General features: G+C 43.6%; 1 protein-coding gene and 1 non-coding gene across 2 annotated transcripts in view; both read left to right on the plus strand.

Annotated features, from left to right (window-relative positions):
* SHQ1 (SHQ1, H/ACA ribonucleoprotein assembly factor) overlaps positions 1 to 12,309 on the plus strand; it is an 88,548-nt gene extending 76,239 nt beyond the window's left edge. Inside the window, 2 exon segments of the mRNA XM_060163888.1 lie at positions 11,577 to 12,080; positions 12,082 to 12,309. Coding sequence (XP_060019871.1) covers positions 11,577 to 12,080; positions 12,082 to 12,121 — 544 coding nt within the window. The 3' untranslated portion in view covers positions 12,122 to 12,309.
* LOC132528330 (U6 spliceosomal RNA) lies at positions 9,913 to 10,019 on the plus strand. The gene has a single exon (XR_009543202.1). It is a non-coding gene; the product is annotated as a U6 spliceosomal RNA (small nuclear RNA).
* Positions 12,310 to 15,147: the final 2,838 nt, after the last annotated feature.

Here is a 15,147-nt window from a genome sequence, read left to right on the forward strand (position 1 = left end):
TTCACAAATCCTGTAAAACCCTAGTTGCTTTTCACTAGGGATGTGATCGTTCCTCCTGGCTGTGGATGGCAGCTCTCTGCCACAGCTCAGTTTAGCCCGGGTTCTTGTTCTGTTTCTTTCTTTCTTTCCCTTTCTTCTGCACGTGGTGTGCCTCTGGGTTCCGTCTGCACTCACCTTGCCATGGGAGCCCCGGAAAAGAATAAAGTCCACCCGCCTCTCCCCCCCGGGCTTGGCTCCAGAAAATCAAAGCCGAGCAGAGGCAGCTCTTCTCCGCCTGCAGCAGGGTCAGCGATTTGTGTAATGTTTTCCATGGCAGCTTATCTCTGCCGATTTCTTGTGTTTGTGAGCAAGGGGAGGAAGTGCCGCATCGCCATGGCTGCCTTTTTCAACAGGTGGGAGCCGCAGCTGCGATCAAAGCCCAGCCCCGCGCTCCCCGCCGACAGCCGTCCCTGCTTTTTTGTCAAGTGTTCCTGGTGGGGCTGGATTCATCCCTTTGGAGTGAGGTGGCTGCAAGAAAAAGCTTACCCGATGCCCCCACGAGGAACGAAAGGAGAAAAGCCCTTACGTCTCTCGCCCCACGTGGGAAGTTTTTTGATCACATCGTTTGAATCTAACCATAATTAGGCTTTTGCATCCAGTTCTCGTAGGAACACGAAATGCTGTTCAGCCAGCAGGTTTGGTACTCACAGCCCTCTAACTGGGGGTTTCGGTTGTGCCGTGTATTCCTGTATTTAGTCACACGGTATTTTGGAGCCACTTTTTCATTCTTATTTTTAGTAATCAGTAATTTTCGTAGATAGTAATTTGGGTCTGATTGGACATCTTGGCAACTCTTCAGTTCTCATTATAGCAGAGTTTTCGCCTGTATGTCTTGATGCTAAAGTGAACATAGAATTCTTAAGCGATGTCCAACAAACTAATTTTTGAGAGTCATGGTCACTACCTTAAAATAGAGAATAAATTTTAGTTCCCATCCTGATACAAGTATCCTAGAAGGCTTAATTTGCGTAAATGTTTTGCCAAGGGTTGGATCCCCCAACATAGGAAAGGTTCTTCAGGCTTAATTTGCGTAAATGTTTTGCCAAGGGTTGGATCCCCCAACATAGGAAAGGTCCTTCAGGCTTAATTTGCGTAAATGTTTTGCCAAGGGTTGGATCCCCCAACACAGGAAAGGTTCTTCAGTGATTGTCCTGGCTAGTGTGGTCTTCCAGCCTCTTGTTTCACGTAGGTAATAAGCCCTACCCAGCTGAGTACACCATCTGAGTACCCAGATGGTGTCACTGCTTCGGTGGGACCTAGCACACAGCAGGTTGCGTGTTAGAAGCCCTGGCCATCCCCCGGATTTACCCTCTGGCATCAGGCCCATGTTGGCCTGTGAGCACTGGTGAAGTGTAGAGAGTCATTCATACCTGCTTAGCCCATGTGACTGAGGAAAGGATCACACGGGCTCACGCATACGAAAGCAGTTCAGAACCCTCCAGTCTGGTGCCTGTGCGGAATATTAGTGCTCCAGGCTGTGGTAGCCCTGTACTCTTAGCTTTGTCTAGACCTCGTCTTTGTCACAGGAAATTAGGGCTTTCGATTCGATCTTGTTAGTCGAATTTTGTATGCATAGCCACGTGAGGCTATTTTAGTGTAGATTAATTAAAATAAAATAAGATTTAGGATTCAGCTCCTCAGTCACGCTGGACGTTTCAAGTGCTCAGTTGCCACGTGTGTCTCGTGGCTACCACGTTAGATACCACAGATCTAAAGCATTTCCATCTTCACGCAAAGCTCTGCCAGACGACCCTGGGCTCAGTTATCTATCAGGTTCCCTCCAGCCCGCGTTTGTGTAGACTTCAACAGAGTGGCTTCCTCAGTCCTTAAAGGAGAATTAATTGTGCCGTTAATGCCCCATCCTCCACCCGTACCAGGGGCGTGGATCTGCTGTAATCTCTGCCCTTGTTTCCCTGGTGGCTGAGCATGAGGCCTTCCTATGGCATCTTTCACAGTTTCTTAGCAGAGAAAAGTTAGCCGTAGAAAGATACATTCTTGAGCCCGTAAGTAATTTTATCTAGCTTATATTTATAGTATGAAATACTATAAAATTCTGGCTTGGCCAGAATTTTTCTCCTCTTTTACTAAACCTCTGGGTCTTCCTTTTTAGAAATAAGATAGCCCGTTGTCATTTTCCTTGAACGTGGGACAGCACAGATTGGGTATCAGGCTCAGGTGAGTGGAAGGTAGGAGAAGCAGTTTTCTAGGCATGGATACATGATCTGGAGATTAGAGACAGCTACGTGGGAATTGACATCCACATGGCTTTTAGGCTGGGAGCAGGGGTTGGATGTGAGTATTGTACCAAGTTCAGTGGGCTGGAGGTTCAAGCCAGGAAGAAATGGACTAAGTAAAAAGCAAGAATAAAGCCAGGTCTCACACTTTAGGCTATTCAATGTATTTGGTCCCTTATGTCACCTTTCAGTGAGGTCTTCTCTAAACACGTAAAAAATTGAATCCCCTCTGTCCTTAGCACTCCTGGGCCACTTTTCAGCTGTGTTTTTTCCATAGCAGTTATGCCATCTAGCACACTCTGTATTTACTTAGTTTCTGTTCGTTGTCTATCTTTTCCTAGACAAGAGTATAAGCTCCATGAGCATGGGGGTCCTTGTCTGTTTTGCTCAGTGCTTAGGCACATAGTACTTTCAGTAGATATTGAATGAATGAATGAATGAATGAGAAATGCGTCTGCCGCGTTGTTTCAGTGAGACCTGGAGGTAGAGGTTACTTGTGGGAGAGGCCCATACTGGAGGTAAGGAAGCAATCGGAGGAGGGCAGGGCGGGGCTAGGGCAGGCCTGGGTGGGGTCTAACCGGGCTGGAGAGGGAGTGGGGGAGGAGCAGGCTTCTGGAGCCTGGCCTTGGGAGAGATCTCTGCAGAGGTTGAAGATTTTGGGCAAGAAAGCAGCTGATCCCAGCTTTGTAGAATCGGTGCTGGGAGATGAGATGTTTCTGAGAACGAGCCTCAGGATCAAGCGGGCCTAGAAGAATGGCCACGGAGAGAACTCTTGAGCCAAAGGGCCATTAGAGAAGGGCTCCTCGCACCTTGACCTGGAGCCCAGGTGGCTGAGTGGCTGCAGGCTGAAGCTTCAGAGCTGACCCAGGAGCGGGGGAGAGCCTCGTGCCAGTCCCATCCTGCCAGCTGTTTGGTCAGATTGAGTCAGCGATGCTGAGAGCTGTAAAGCGTAAGGTGGTCATAATCATCACTCCGACACGGTCACGTCTGTCTGAAGCAGTGCTTCTCAGACGTCACTGAGCATACAGGTCCCCTGGGAGCTTGTTAAAATTGCAGATTCTGATTCAGGGGTCTGGGATAGGCCCTGGGGTTTTGCAGTTCTCACAAGTTCTGAGATGATACTGCTGCTGCTGTCCAGGGACTCCACTTTAAGTAGCAGGGCTTTATTAAGGAGAGGAACGAAATATACGTCATTGATATCAGTTACCTTTATTAAGACTATTTGAAAATTCTCCTTGGATAGGCTAGGGACTGTCACTTAAGGATGTTCCGATAGACAAATGCTTTTCACTGTAGTTGAACTAAAGTAGTTTTTGAGAGAACATAAGCAACCATTAAGAAAATTGGCCTTCCCTGATTTTGATTTTCTGTAGATGAACGCTTGTCAGCACTGTTGTCCAGTGTGGCTTTCAAATCCAAGGCTTCCTAAGGCAGTTCTTGAAAGTCCAAGCCTGAGCAGACTTTTACGTCCATTGCCTACATGCGAGAGGTGGTTGTACCCAGCAGGGTGTGGTGTGTGTGCTGAGCTGCTGACCAGCTGGTCTTGACAGGCGCCTGGATCGGGGTTAGAAGTCTGCTCTTGTGCGTAGCAAATGGACTTGAGGACATGGGGAAGGGGAAGGGGAAGCTGGGACGAAGTGAGAGAGTGGCATGGACGTATAGGACATATATACACCACCAAATGTAAAACAGACAGCTAGTGGGAGGCAGCCGCATAGCACAGGGAGATCAGCTCGGTGCTTTGGGACCACCTAGAGGGGTGGGATAGGGAGGGGGGGAGGGAGACGCATGAGGGAGGGGATATGGGGATATGTGTATATGTATAGTTGATTCACTTTGTTGTACAGCGGCAGCTAACACAACAATGTAAAGTAATTATACTCCAAAAAAGATGTTTTAAAAAAAAAACTAAGGGAATTTGACCTGTGCGTTGTGAACTTGCTTTGCAGTGGTAACTCCTTTATCCTTTCCATTTTCTCCCTTCTGCAATGAGGATGTCTTTTCTACACCTGTCCAACCATTATATTTTGCAACAGATAACTTGTTTTTTAGTTTCACAGGTCTGTGGACAGAGAGGAATTTACCCCAGGATGGAACATACCCAGAGACTCACCTAAACCTGATTGAGATGAGGTTTAGATGAGATTTTGGACCTAGAATTGATGTTGGAATGGATTGAGACCTTGGGGATGTTGAGACGGGTGAATGTATATTGCATGTGGGACAGCCATGAATTGGGGGGGCTAGAAGACAGGCTGTCCTGGCTTGGATAGTGCCCCCCCAATTCATATCCTTCTCAGAACCCTAGAATGTGACTTCATCTGGAAGTAGGGTTGTCGTAGATATAAATTATTGTTAAGATGGGGTCATATTGGTGTAGGATGGACCCTTAATCCAATATGACTGGTATTCTTATGAGGAGAAGAGACACAGAGACACATCCAGAGGGAAGACAGACAGCCACACAGAGAGAATGGCAGGTGGTGACAGAAGCAGAGTTTAAGAGTGATGTGTCTATAAGCCACGGATTCCTGGCAACACCTGATGCTAAGAGATAGGCATGGAAGAGATTCTCCCCTCTGAGCCCTCAGAAGGAAGCAGCCCTCCTGATACCTTGATTTTGGACTTCTAGCCTCTAGAGCTGTAAGAGGATAAATTTCTGCTGTTTGAAGCCACCCAGTTTGTGGTAGTTTGTTATGACAGTCACTGGAAACTAATACAGGGAGTTTTTGGAAAATTATTCTAATGGTCTAATGGACTAGGTATTGTTTTTCATAATCCAGCCCCAAAGAATGGTATTAAGTCAAGTCGAAAATAGGATGAAAAATTATTTCATTGGCCCAAACTCAATATGGCATAAATGACTCTTTTTTTTAACATTTTTATTGGAGTATAATTGCTTTACAATGGTGTGTTAGTTTCTGTTTTATAACAAAGTGAATCAGTTATACATATACATATATCCCCATATCCCCTCCCTCTTGCGTCTCCCTCCTACCCTCCCTATCCCACCCCTCTAGGTGGTCACAAAGCACCGAGCTGATCTCCCTGTGCTATGCAGCTGCTTCCCACTAGCTGTCTGTTTTACATTTGGTGGTGTATATATGTCCTATATGTCCATGCTACTCTCACACTTCGTCCCAGCTTCCCCTTCCCCTTCCCCTTCCCCGTGTCCTCAAGTCCATTCTCTACGTCTGCGTCTTTATTCCTGTCCTGCCCGTAGGTTCAGAACCATTTTTTTTTTTTTTTTTAGATTCCGTATATATGTGTTAGCATACGGTATTTTCTTTCTGACTTACCTCACTCTTTATGACAGACTCTAGGTCCATCCACCTCACTACAAATAACTCAATTTTGTTTCTTTTTATGGCTGAGTAATAGTCCCTTGTATATATGTGCCACATCTTCTTTATCCTTTCATCTGTCGATGGACACTTAGGTTGCTTCCATGAATGACTCTTATCTTGCAGTATTTTCTGTATGTCAGATGACATACAGAATCGGTAATTTCTTGTTCAAAGAGATCAGTTGTTTCTGTTAATGACTGAGATGGAAACGTTTTTTACTCTTAGAGAGTAAGGACAGGCTGTATTCATCTGTGCATCAGGTGCTGTTTGTCTTTCATGGCACTTTTCAGAGTAGAGTTTCACCAGCAACTTCTACCTAAAGCTAATGCATTACCTTTTATTTAGATCAGGTTGCATAAATGTATTTTGGGCAGAGGAGTTTGAAGTTTGGAACTGGTTCTTTTCAGTAGAGAAGAATTATGATTATATGTCATTATCATCATTGCCTTTTAAAAAGAAAGTTGATATACCGTTTGTTCCCAGAAAGAACCCGAGTGTGTGTTTGTGTGTCTGCACTTTGAAATTAGAAGGCCAAGTCAGCGTATTCCATCATCATCCAGTATGAAATGTGTCTGGAGTGGCCTCACTGGAGTCGTGTCCTACGTTATCAGTTGCTGGCTCTAGTGTCAGTATGTCATGCCTGGCAGGTTAGCAGGGTTTGGCGGAGGAAATGAAACCTAGTCAGTTACTACAAGATTTATAGTAGGCCTGCTATTGCAGGAAGTGGTGAAAAGTTGATTGATAGTTGGAGACAAAACTCTACAGCCAGAAACAGGATGTATGCTTTCTATTTATACCTAGTTTTCTTTTTCCTGCATTTCAGGGCTCCTTTTGCACTTTGTTTTGGCTGTTTCATAAGGCTACAGTTCCCTTTATTTTTTTCCCCCTAAATTCAGTTGCCAAATATAAAATAATTGAGGAAATTTTATATCAGCTTAGCCACAGTAAAGGCATATACCCTCAGCTGTTACTGTTACTCTTTCATGGCAGTTGGATTTACTGTAACTTGTCAGAAGGCAGTCTTTAATTAAAAAAAAAATTCCTCCAGATAGGATATTATTTCACATCTATAAACAGAATGGCAGGGTTTTGGGTTTTTTTAAAGCTACATGGCAGGATTACATTTCCAAAACTTTTCTAAGAAAAACCTGTGTTGAGTATAATTCTATTAAAATACGACATTGGTACGATCTATCATGTGTCTTTTAAATGCTGAATCTCTTCACTCTGTAATTAATACATCTTAACAGGTAGGAGTTCTTCACTTAGATATAAAATATATACTATAAGTACAACTAGTAACTCAGTGTATGTGTTCATTGAGTATATCCACATGTACCTGGTTTTTGTAAGCATTCTAGTTAACTAATAATGTCACTTGACAAGGCTTTTTGACACAACCTAGCCTGGTCTGTTTTGAGTGTGACAGTGAGAAACCACTAACTGCGTTAAATGAGGTGTTTTCTGAAATGGAAAGGCCATTACAGAGTTAGATTCTAGAATTTAGAAGTGGCAGAGTTAGAATTTAGGAGTGGCAGAGTTAGAACCAACTCCAATTGTGCCCGTGCTTGAAAGAACAAAGAGGCTACTCTTTCATGGCTTAATTTTTTTCTCCAAAGGAATAATTTCCTTTTCTGTGAACAGTGACTGCTACGTTATCTGTGTAAAATGATTGAATAGAAACAAACCCAACTTTCATTCCTCAGGCTGTTGGGTCATATTCTACACCAATGATATTTTGAACATTTTAATTAGTTTTTTATCCCAGCATTCTTTGAGAGGTCAAAATGCTTCTTCTGTAAAGTTTCTATAAGAAGTTTAATATCAACTTGGGAAACTAGACAGCTTGAGGTAGTAAAAGTGGGATAATAAGAAATAGAGGGACTTCCCTGGTGGTCCAGTGGTTAAGAATCCGCCTGCCAATGCAGGGGATACGGATTCGAGCCCTGGTCTGGGAAGATCCCACATGCCGCGGAGCAACTAAGCCCGTGCGCCACAACTACTGAAGCCCGCGTGCCTAGAGCCCATGCTCCGCAACAAGAGAAGCCACCGCAATGAGAAGCCCGCGCACCACAGCAGAGAGTAGCACAGCAGAGAGTAGACCCCACTCACCGCAACTAGAGAAAGCCCATGCACAGCAGCAAAGACCCAACGCAGCCAAAAATAAAATAAATAAATAAATTTATTTTAAAAAAAAAGAGAGAGATGAATCAGGGTGGCAAGAAATAAAAAACAGAAACATATAATCCGTTTTTTACACGCATTATATAAATGGGTCATCTTAAACATAATACAGTGCTAAAAGTGAGAAACTTTTCTCGGAAGCATAAAAAGTCATCTCAGCTGGTAAGAGGCACGAGTTTCTGTTTGGGTCCTGGGCCTCATCCTTGCCACCTTCCTGCCTGTTAGAGTTGACACTTTTTAGTCCCAGCATTGTGAGGGATGCTTTCTGAAAAGAGCCAAGATGACAGGTAGGGAGCTTTGAAATTCCAAATTCATGCACTTATAAGTGATAGATGTAATATTTTTATAGTAGACAATAACAAATATATACATAGTTTTAACTTGAGTAGATATATCTACTGTATTCAGGAATATCCACAAAAACAATTCACATTTTTTCCCCCTGGGATTCTACAACCCCTGTAGGTAAAGCTTAAATGTATACTCCATTTAAGATTGCTGAGCCAAAGGGACCAGTCCTAGTTTCTCTGGAGAATTCTGGGCCTTAGGCAAGTCAGAACTTGCTCCTTTGAGGTGTTGAGTGGTATCACGTTGGGAAGGAATCAAGAATGTGGGCTTAAGAAGGGAAGCTTTTCAGAGCCTGAGAATTCCTGGGAGCCCCTGTGGTGGGGAAGAGAGAGTGCGGGAGCTCAGAGGCCTGGGCTTCCCGTCCTGACTGCCCCTCATGAGCGGGGTGAACTTCAGCTGGTCTCAACCTCTCCAAGCTTCTGTTTCACCATGTGTCACGTGGGGATAAAAATGAAGCCGATTCATAGGCCTGTGGTTAGGAGCCAGCGCAAGGAGACGTTTGTGGAGCGCCGTCCTTCACGTATTGTTGAAAGTGTTTAGCGTGGCTCTTAAACATGTGAGGTGTGTGCTTACTGAAGTGTGAAGGCTTTTAGTTCAGATTTTTATTTTGCATATGATAATTTAATGTGAGGCATTGTCTCCTTGCCCAAGTTCATGGCTCTTTATCTCTTGAAGCTGTGTGTCATTACCCAGAGAGGACCTTTTTCAGTGAGAAAGATGGCAGTGAACTAGTCCTTAGGCTGGCAGGGCCTTGCAGTAAGGAGGGTTTAAACTGGTCCACTGGCTCTCACCAGATCCGTGGCCACTGGTAGCCAAGGTTTCAAAATATACGGTGGGCATCATCTACAGCTGTCTTGGACGTGGATGTAGATTATACTGCAATCATCTTATTTCATAACTGTGTTTTTAAAGATGTCTCAAACCCACCAGGGTTCACTCAGAGTTATAGCCCTTTGGGAATCATTCACCAACTCTAGTGGATCTCATCCCAGTTTTCCTCTCTACCCCGGACCATCTTTCCTTTTCTAAGCTCTGGCAATCCCAGCACCGATACATGGGGTTTTCCTCATTTAAGAGAAAGTTGTGCATCCATGACGGCCATTGTCCTTGTCCTACCCTCCCTTGGACACTGACTGCAGTGGAAGCTTCGGGTCCTGGTTACACTTGTGGAGGGCCGGGGGCGGGGCGCGGAAGCTCATTGTTAACGTTAAGTATTTTGAGACAAAGGGGTCTCAGGTACATCCAGGCACTTAGATGAAAGTCCCCAAGTCCCCATCTATCACTTAAGCTCTATTGAAATGAAGCCTCATTTCCCCAGTATTATGGGATGGACTTCGCTTTGACAAATGAATTTATCCTGTGAACTCACCTCATCCAGTTTGTCTCAAGCCACTCATTTAATCTTTGGAGCTAGGGAAACCCAGAAGACATGTCACTCATTGCCACTTTTTTTCACTTGTCACACCAGATTTTCCTCTATGAACAGCAAAGATACCGTTTTTGGAGAACTGCAGTATGCTTTACACGTTGCTTCAGAAACAGAACTACTAAAATGAATCCAGGTTAATGAAAAAGTTTATCTGTTCAGTATAATGTAATGTTATAAATGTAGCAAAAATATCCTCTGAAATAGCATGAGATGGTTTTCTGCTAAAAATGAAAAGCACTCCATGTCGCTCTCTGACTGCTTTTTTTCTTTCTTTCTTAGTTAAAAAATTTGAATAGGTATTCCATTCACATAGGTTTAAAAATGAACAATAGTGTTTGGTTCAGCAGCACAGATACTAAAATTGGAACAATACAGAGAAGATTAGCATGGCCCCTGTGCAAGGATGACACGTAAATTTGTGAAGTGTTCCATATTTTTATATTGTGTGATATTGCTTATATGTGGAATCTAAAAAAAGGGTACAAATGAACTTATTTACAAAACAGAAATAGAGTCACAGATGTAGAAAACAAAGTTATGATTAACAAGGGGGAAGCGGGGGGAGGGATAAATTGGGAGATTGGGATTGACATATACACACTATCATATATAAAATAGATAACTAATAAGGACCTGCTGTATAGCACAGGGAACTCTACTCAATACTCTCTAACGACCTATATGGGAAAAGAATCTAAAAAAGAGTGGATATATGTATATGTATAACTGATTCACTGTGCTGTACAGCAGAAACTAACACAGCGTTGTAAATCAACTATACTCTAATGAAAATTTTAAAAATAAGACCCAATATGTGGTGACAAGTCTCCCTCTCACCATCATCTTCCATCTTTCCAGCTCCTGCAGTGCCCCCTCCACATAAATACAAGTGTTTTCTGTAGCTCTCCAGAGTTCATGGATAAGTGTACAAGCAAATGAAGTATGTTTTTATGTCTTTCCTTTGCTGTGTGTGTTTAACATAGAAGGCAGCGTATACATGTGGCAGGCCTTTTGTTGTTACACGATATATCTGGGTTAGCCCCTGGAGAACCTCATCTGTTACATAGCTGTAGACTTTTCCTTCGTGGGATATGCCATAGCCGTATGCCACGTTGATGGACATTTGGGTGTTTCTTATTTTGGAGTATTAGAAACAATGCCACAGTAAATAGTACCTTGGGCCTGTGTCGTGTAGCCTACGTGTTTAATTTCCAGATGCGGGTTTGCTTGGGTCAAGGGTATGTTACGTTTTCAGTTTTGAAAGGTATTGCCAGGTTCTCCTTCATCGGGACTGAAGCTTTTAACTCTCTCACCAGCAGTGTATGAAAGCGCCTTTCCTCCACAGCCTTGCTGGCAGTATTACCAAACGTTTGGATTTTTGCCAATCTGATAAATGAAAAATATATCTCAGCACGACTTTAATTTGTATTTCTCTTATTTGACTGAAGTTGTTGAACATCTTTTCGTATATTTAAGAGCCATTTGTGTTCCTTTGTATGAGAATTGTCTGCTTGTGTCTTTTGCCCATTTTCCTGATGGATTATTATCTGCATTTTTAAGAACTCTGTTAGGGGAACTAGGCCTTGTTTTGTGATATGAATTGCAAATATTTTTCTCAATTTTGCATTAGCCTTTTGACTTTTCTTGTAATCTTTTTTTCTTTTTGCCCTACAGAACTTGTTGATTTTTATTAGTTTTTGTAGATTTTTATTAGAATTTATCAATCTTTGCCTTTCTTTTGTGGCTTCTGGATTTTGAGTCCTAGTTAGAAAGGCCTTCCTCATTCTAGGCTCATGAGGGAAATCTCCTGCGTGTCCTTGTAGTACTTGGTTCCTTTTTTCCATCCATATCATTGATCTGTTTGGGGATTCATCCTGTGTGCCGTATGAAGTATGGATCCAGCTTTATTTTGTTATCTCTTTAAGCTGTGGGCCCTGTTATCCCCAGACCAATTAATGAATAGTCCTAACATTTCTTCTTAAAATGGTCTTCAAGGTCCAGAAAGTTGGCAGCTCTTGCGGAAGCCTTAAAGAAAGCATCCCCGACCAAGGCCCAGCTGGGGTTGGAACTGCAGGAACTGGAAGCAGCGGCACTCTTGGTCCAGGAGGAAGAAGCTGCATCGAACGCAGGAGCCCGATGCATTTCCGGGCAGCAGACGCCTTCCTCCAGCTCTGAGACAAGCGATTCGGAGGAATCAGAGAGCAGCACATCGTCTGAGACCGAGGACTCAGGCTCGGAACACGAGGAGCCCAGCGGTGGTGAACGTGAGGCAGGGCCTTCCTTGCTCGGTCCCTTTGTTGAGGAAAGCAGCTCGGCCCTGCTTCCTGACCATGGTGGGATGTGCAGAAGCGTGGTCCTCCCAGGGTCTGATGATGGTCAGGGACAGCCGCTCGCCTCTCCCCGGGCTCCTGGGGCATCTGAGCCTCTAATCCAGGAGCTTGGAGAACAACTGGAGACTTCGGTTCAGATTTCTGAGCCCAAGGGCTCTGCTGCTGGACAGCGTGCTGAAGAGAGACAGCCGGCAGACACCCAAGAATTGACTCCGAGTGGTCTCATTCGTTATTGAGAATTACGTCAGATTTGGTTTTGTTGACCGAATGAGAATTCTTCATTTTCACTTTGTACTTTTCCTTAGTGTATACAACATTGTTTGTCAGTGAGCTAATGTTGACACCAGTCGGTTTTCTTGTTGCACCTTTAAAAATAAAGTTCTAAAGTTTTTCTTAAAGTGTAATTAATATTTGGAGATAAGAATAGTAGTTCTGCCAGAATCTCTAGAAGGTAGAGCCCTAAAATACTTTGAGTAGCTTTACAGAGATACGCAGGACATACAGTAAGCCGCAAACATCTTAAGCAGATAGTGTGACAAGTGGTGACAGATACATACACCGAATAAAACCAGTACTGCAGTTGAGATGCTGTACTTACCCACCATCTCCAAGTGTCCTCCTGCCCCTTCGTCACCCCTCTCCCCCCCGCGCCTCTGCATGCCACCCACCCCCATTCCCCAGGCAAGCCTCCGTCTGCTCCGTCGCTGTACGTTAGGTTGTATTTCCTAGAATTTAATATAAATTGAATCGTATAACATGTACTCTTCTTTGTCAGGCTTATTTCATTCAGTATAATTATTTTGAGATACATTGATGTAGCGTGTATCGAGGTTTGGCGGTGTTTTCTTTTCCATATCTGAGTAGTAGTTCATTAAATGGACATTTGGGTTGTTTCCAGCTTTCAGCTGTTCCAAATAAAGCTGTTATGAACATTTGTGTGCAAGTCTTTGTGTGGACATATGCTCTTATTTCTCTTAGGTAAATATCTAGGAGTGGAATGACAGAGCCGTATGGTAGGTGTATGTTTAACAGTTGAAGAAACCACCAAACTGTTTTCCAAAGTGGCTGTACCATTTAACACGCCCACCAGCAGCCTGTGAGAGCTCCGCTTCTCTCTCATTCCTGTCATCACTTGGTGTGGTCCATTTTTAACATTTTTACCATTTTAATAGGTGTGAAGTGGTATCTCCTTTTATTTTGCGTTTTTAAGACTTCTTATGTTGAGCGTCTTTTCACATGTGTATTTGTCATCTTTGGTGAAGTGTCTGTTTAGATCTCTTGTCAATTTTTTTAAGTTGGGTTGCTTTTCTTAGTTTTGAGTTTGGAGGGTTCTTTATAAATCCTAGATACAAATCCCCAGAGGAGTCATCCTTGCATGCCTGATAATCTTTGATTGGATAAACATTGTGAATTCTACCTCATTGGGTACTGGGTATGTGTTCTTATAAATATTCTTTAGCTTTGTTTTGGGATGCAGTTAAGTTACTTGGAAATAGTTTGATCCTTGTGGGTCTTGGTTTTGTAATTTGTTAGCAGGTCTGGAACAGTGCTCTGTCTAGGACACACTGTTTCCCCGTCGTAAGGAACGATTTTCCCGTGCCCCAGGGATTATGAGTGTTCCAGTCCGGCTGATGGAAGTAGACACCTGTGTGAGTGCTGAGCACTGGTCCCTCTAATCCTTTCATGTGGTTCTTGCCTGGCCTCATTTATAGGCTCTCCTCTGAGTCCTCGACCCTCTCTAGGTATCTGGGGTTCTCTACAGCTCTCCCCTCTCCCGTACTCTGTCTTGCAGACTCGGGCTGCCTTGGACTCCCCAAGCCCCCAGCTCTGTCTCCTGAACTCCGGAGTCCACTGGGTTCTGCCTGGGTCGCCCCTCCCTGGGCAGCCTAGACATTCTTCCAGGGCAGTAGGCGAGGCCCTCGTACTGCTCCTGGGGTTTGTTTTCCATCCCTTGGGATCACTGTCTTTCATTGCCTGATGTCCAGTGTCTTGAAAACCATGGTTTCATGTATTATTTCTGTTTTTCTTGTTTGGTTATGTCAGGAGGGAAAATTCATCTGGTCCGTATTACTCCATCTTGATTGGAAACGTAAGCCTCCATTAATAATTTAAATGTGAATTTTCCTACTTGAGTGTAAGCTCCTAGGGAGTGATGTCTGTGTCGTGTCTTGTTACCACTGAATCATCAGTGCCCATATTCTCAGAGCTCCATAAATATTTGCTGAATGAATGAACAAATGAAATAAACCAATTTGCTTTAGGGAGGAAATGAAATGAAATCTGATATGTGTTAATCTCAGTAGCATTTTTATTTCAGGAAAGGGTATGATCCCTTTTACTCTGGGTCTGTATAGGTTGCAAGTATTTGTATTTCCACTATAAATACCAGTTTGTATTAACAGGATAGTTGGGGTGACTGTGCTATTTGACACACATGTTAACTCCTGAACACCATAACAGCTCTTTTAGAATGTGTTCAAGACTTTTCTCAGGCTCCCCAGAGACCTTCAGAATCCCTGTGACCATTGAAAATGCATTTCTCCTCAGTAGCACATGACCTGAGGCCAGTTTGAAAATGCATTATCTGTTATTCCCCTCATTTACTTCTACTGACGTCAAGTTGAGCAAATCCACTCTTGTCTAAAAGTTTAAAGCCGTGGAAATTTCTCCTTCCATCACCTTCTGTCCTTACTTAGGAATCTAAACAGGATCTACTTTGGTGAGAATTGTCTTGGGTAGAAAAATCTGTTGCTCTCTTCCTCAAAGGATGGGCAAACATGATCCTTCCCGGACATCCTCAAAGCAGAGGAACTCGCTGAACGACTCTCATGAGTTTTAAAAACAATGTGAGTGAGCGCCTTAATTTTAGATTCCGCGTCTGCCGCGTTACTTTTACCCTTTCTTTGTTCTCAGAGGGTTAAAGCTTTGTAATATCGCATTACCCTGTCTTTGTTTAAGATGAGTTAAGAACACTATACCATGTCTCTAACCCAAAACACATCCAAGGGTGCTGCCTTTAATATATTTTTTAACTAGATGACCTGCCAGGCAACTCGAGGGATTTCCTATAACCATATGCATTTCCCAAGAACCCTGGGTGATGGAAGAAAAAATAAAAAGTTAGGGAAAGCACAGAGAGGAGACCTCAGCACTGCCTAGCTGCAGCTCAGTGGCAAGAACCAGGGCCTCGGGGCTGAGGAGACAAGGCACTGAGTCCCAGAGCCATGGTTCGGAGG

The sequence above is a fragment of the Lagenorhynchus albirostris genome, chromosome 10 (assembly GCF_949774975.1).
Source record: "Lagenorhynchus albirostris chromosome 10, mLagAlb1.1, whole genome shotgun sequence".
Taxonomy (NCBI): domain Eukaryota; kingdom Metazoa; phylum Chordata; class Mammalia; order Artiodactyla; family Delphinidae; genus Lagenorhynchus; species Lagenorhynchus albirostris.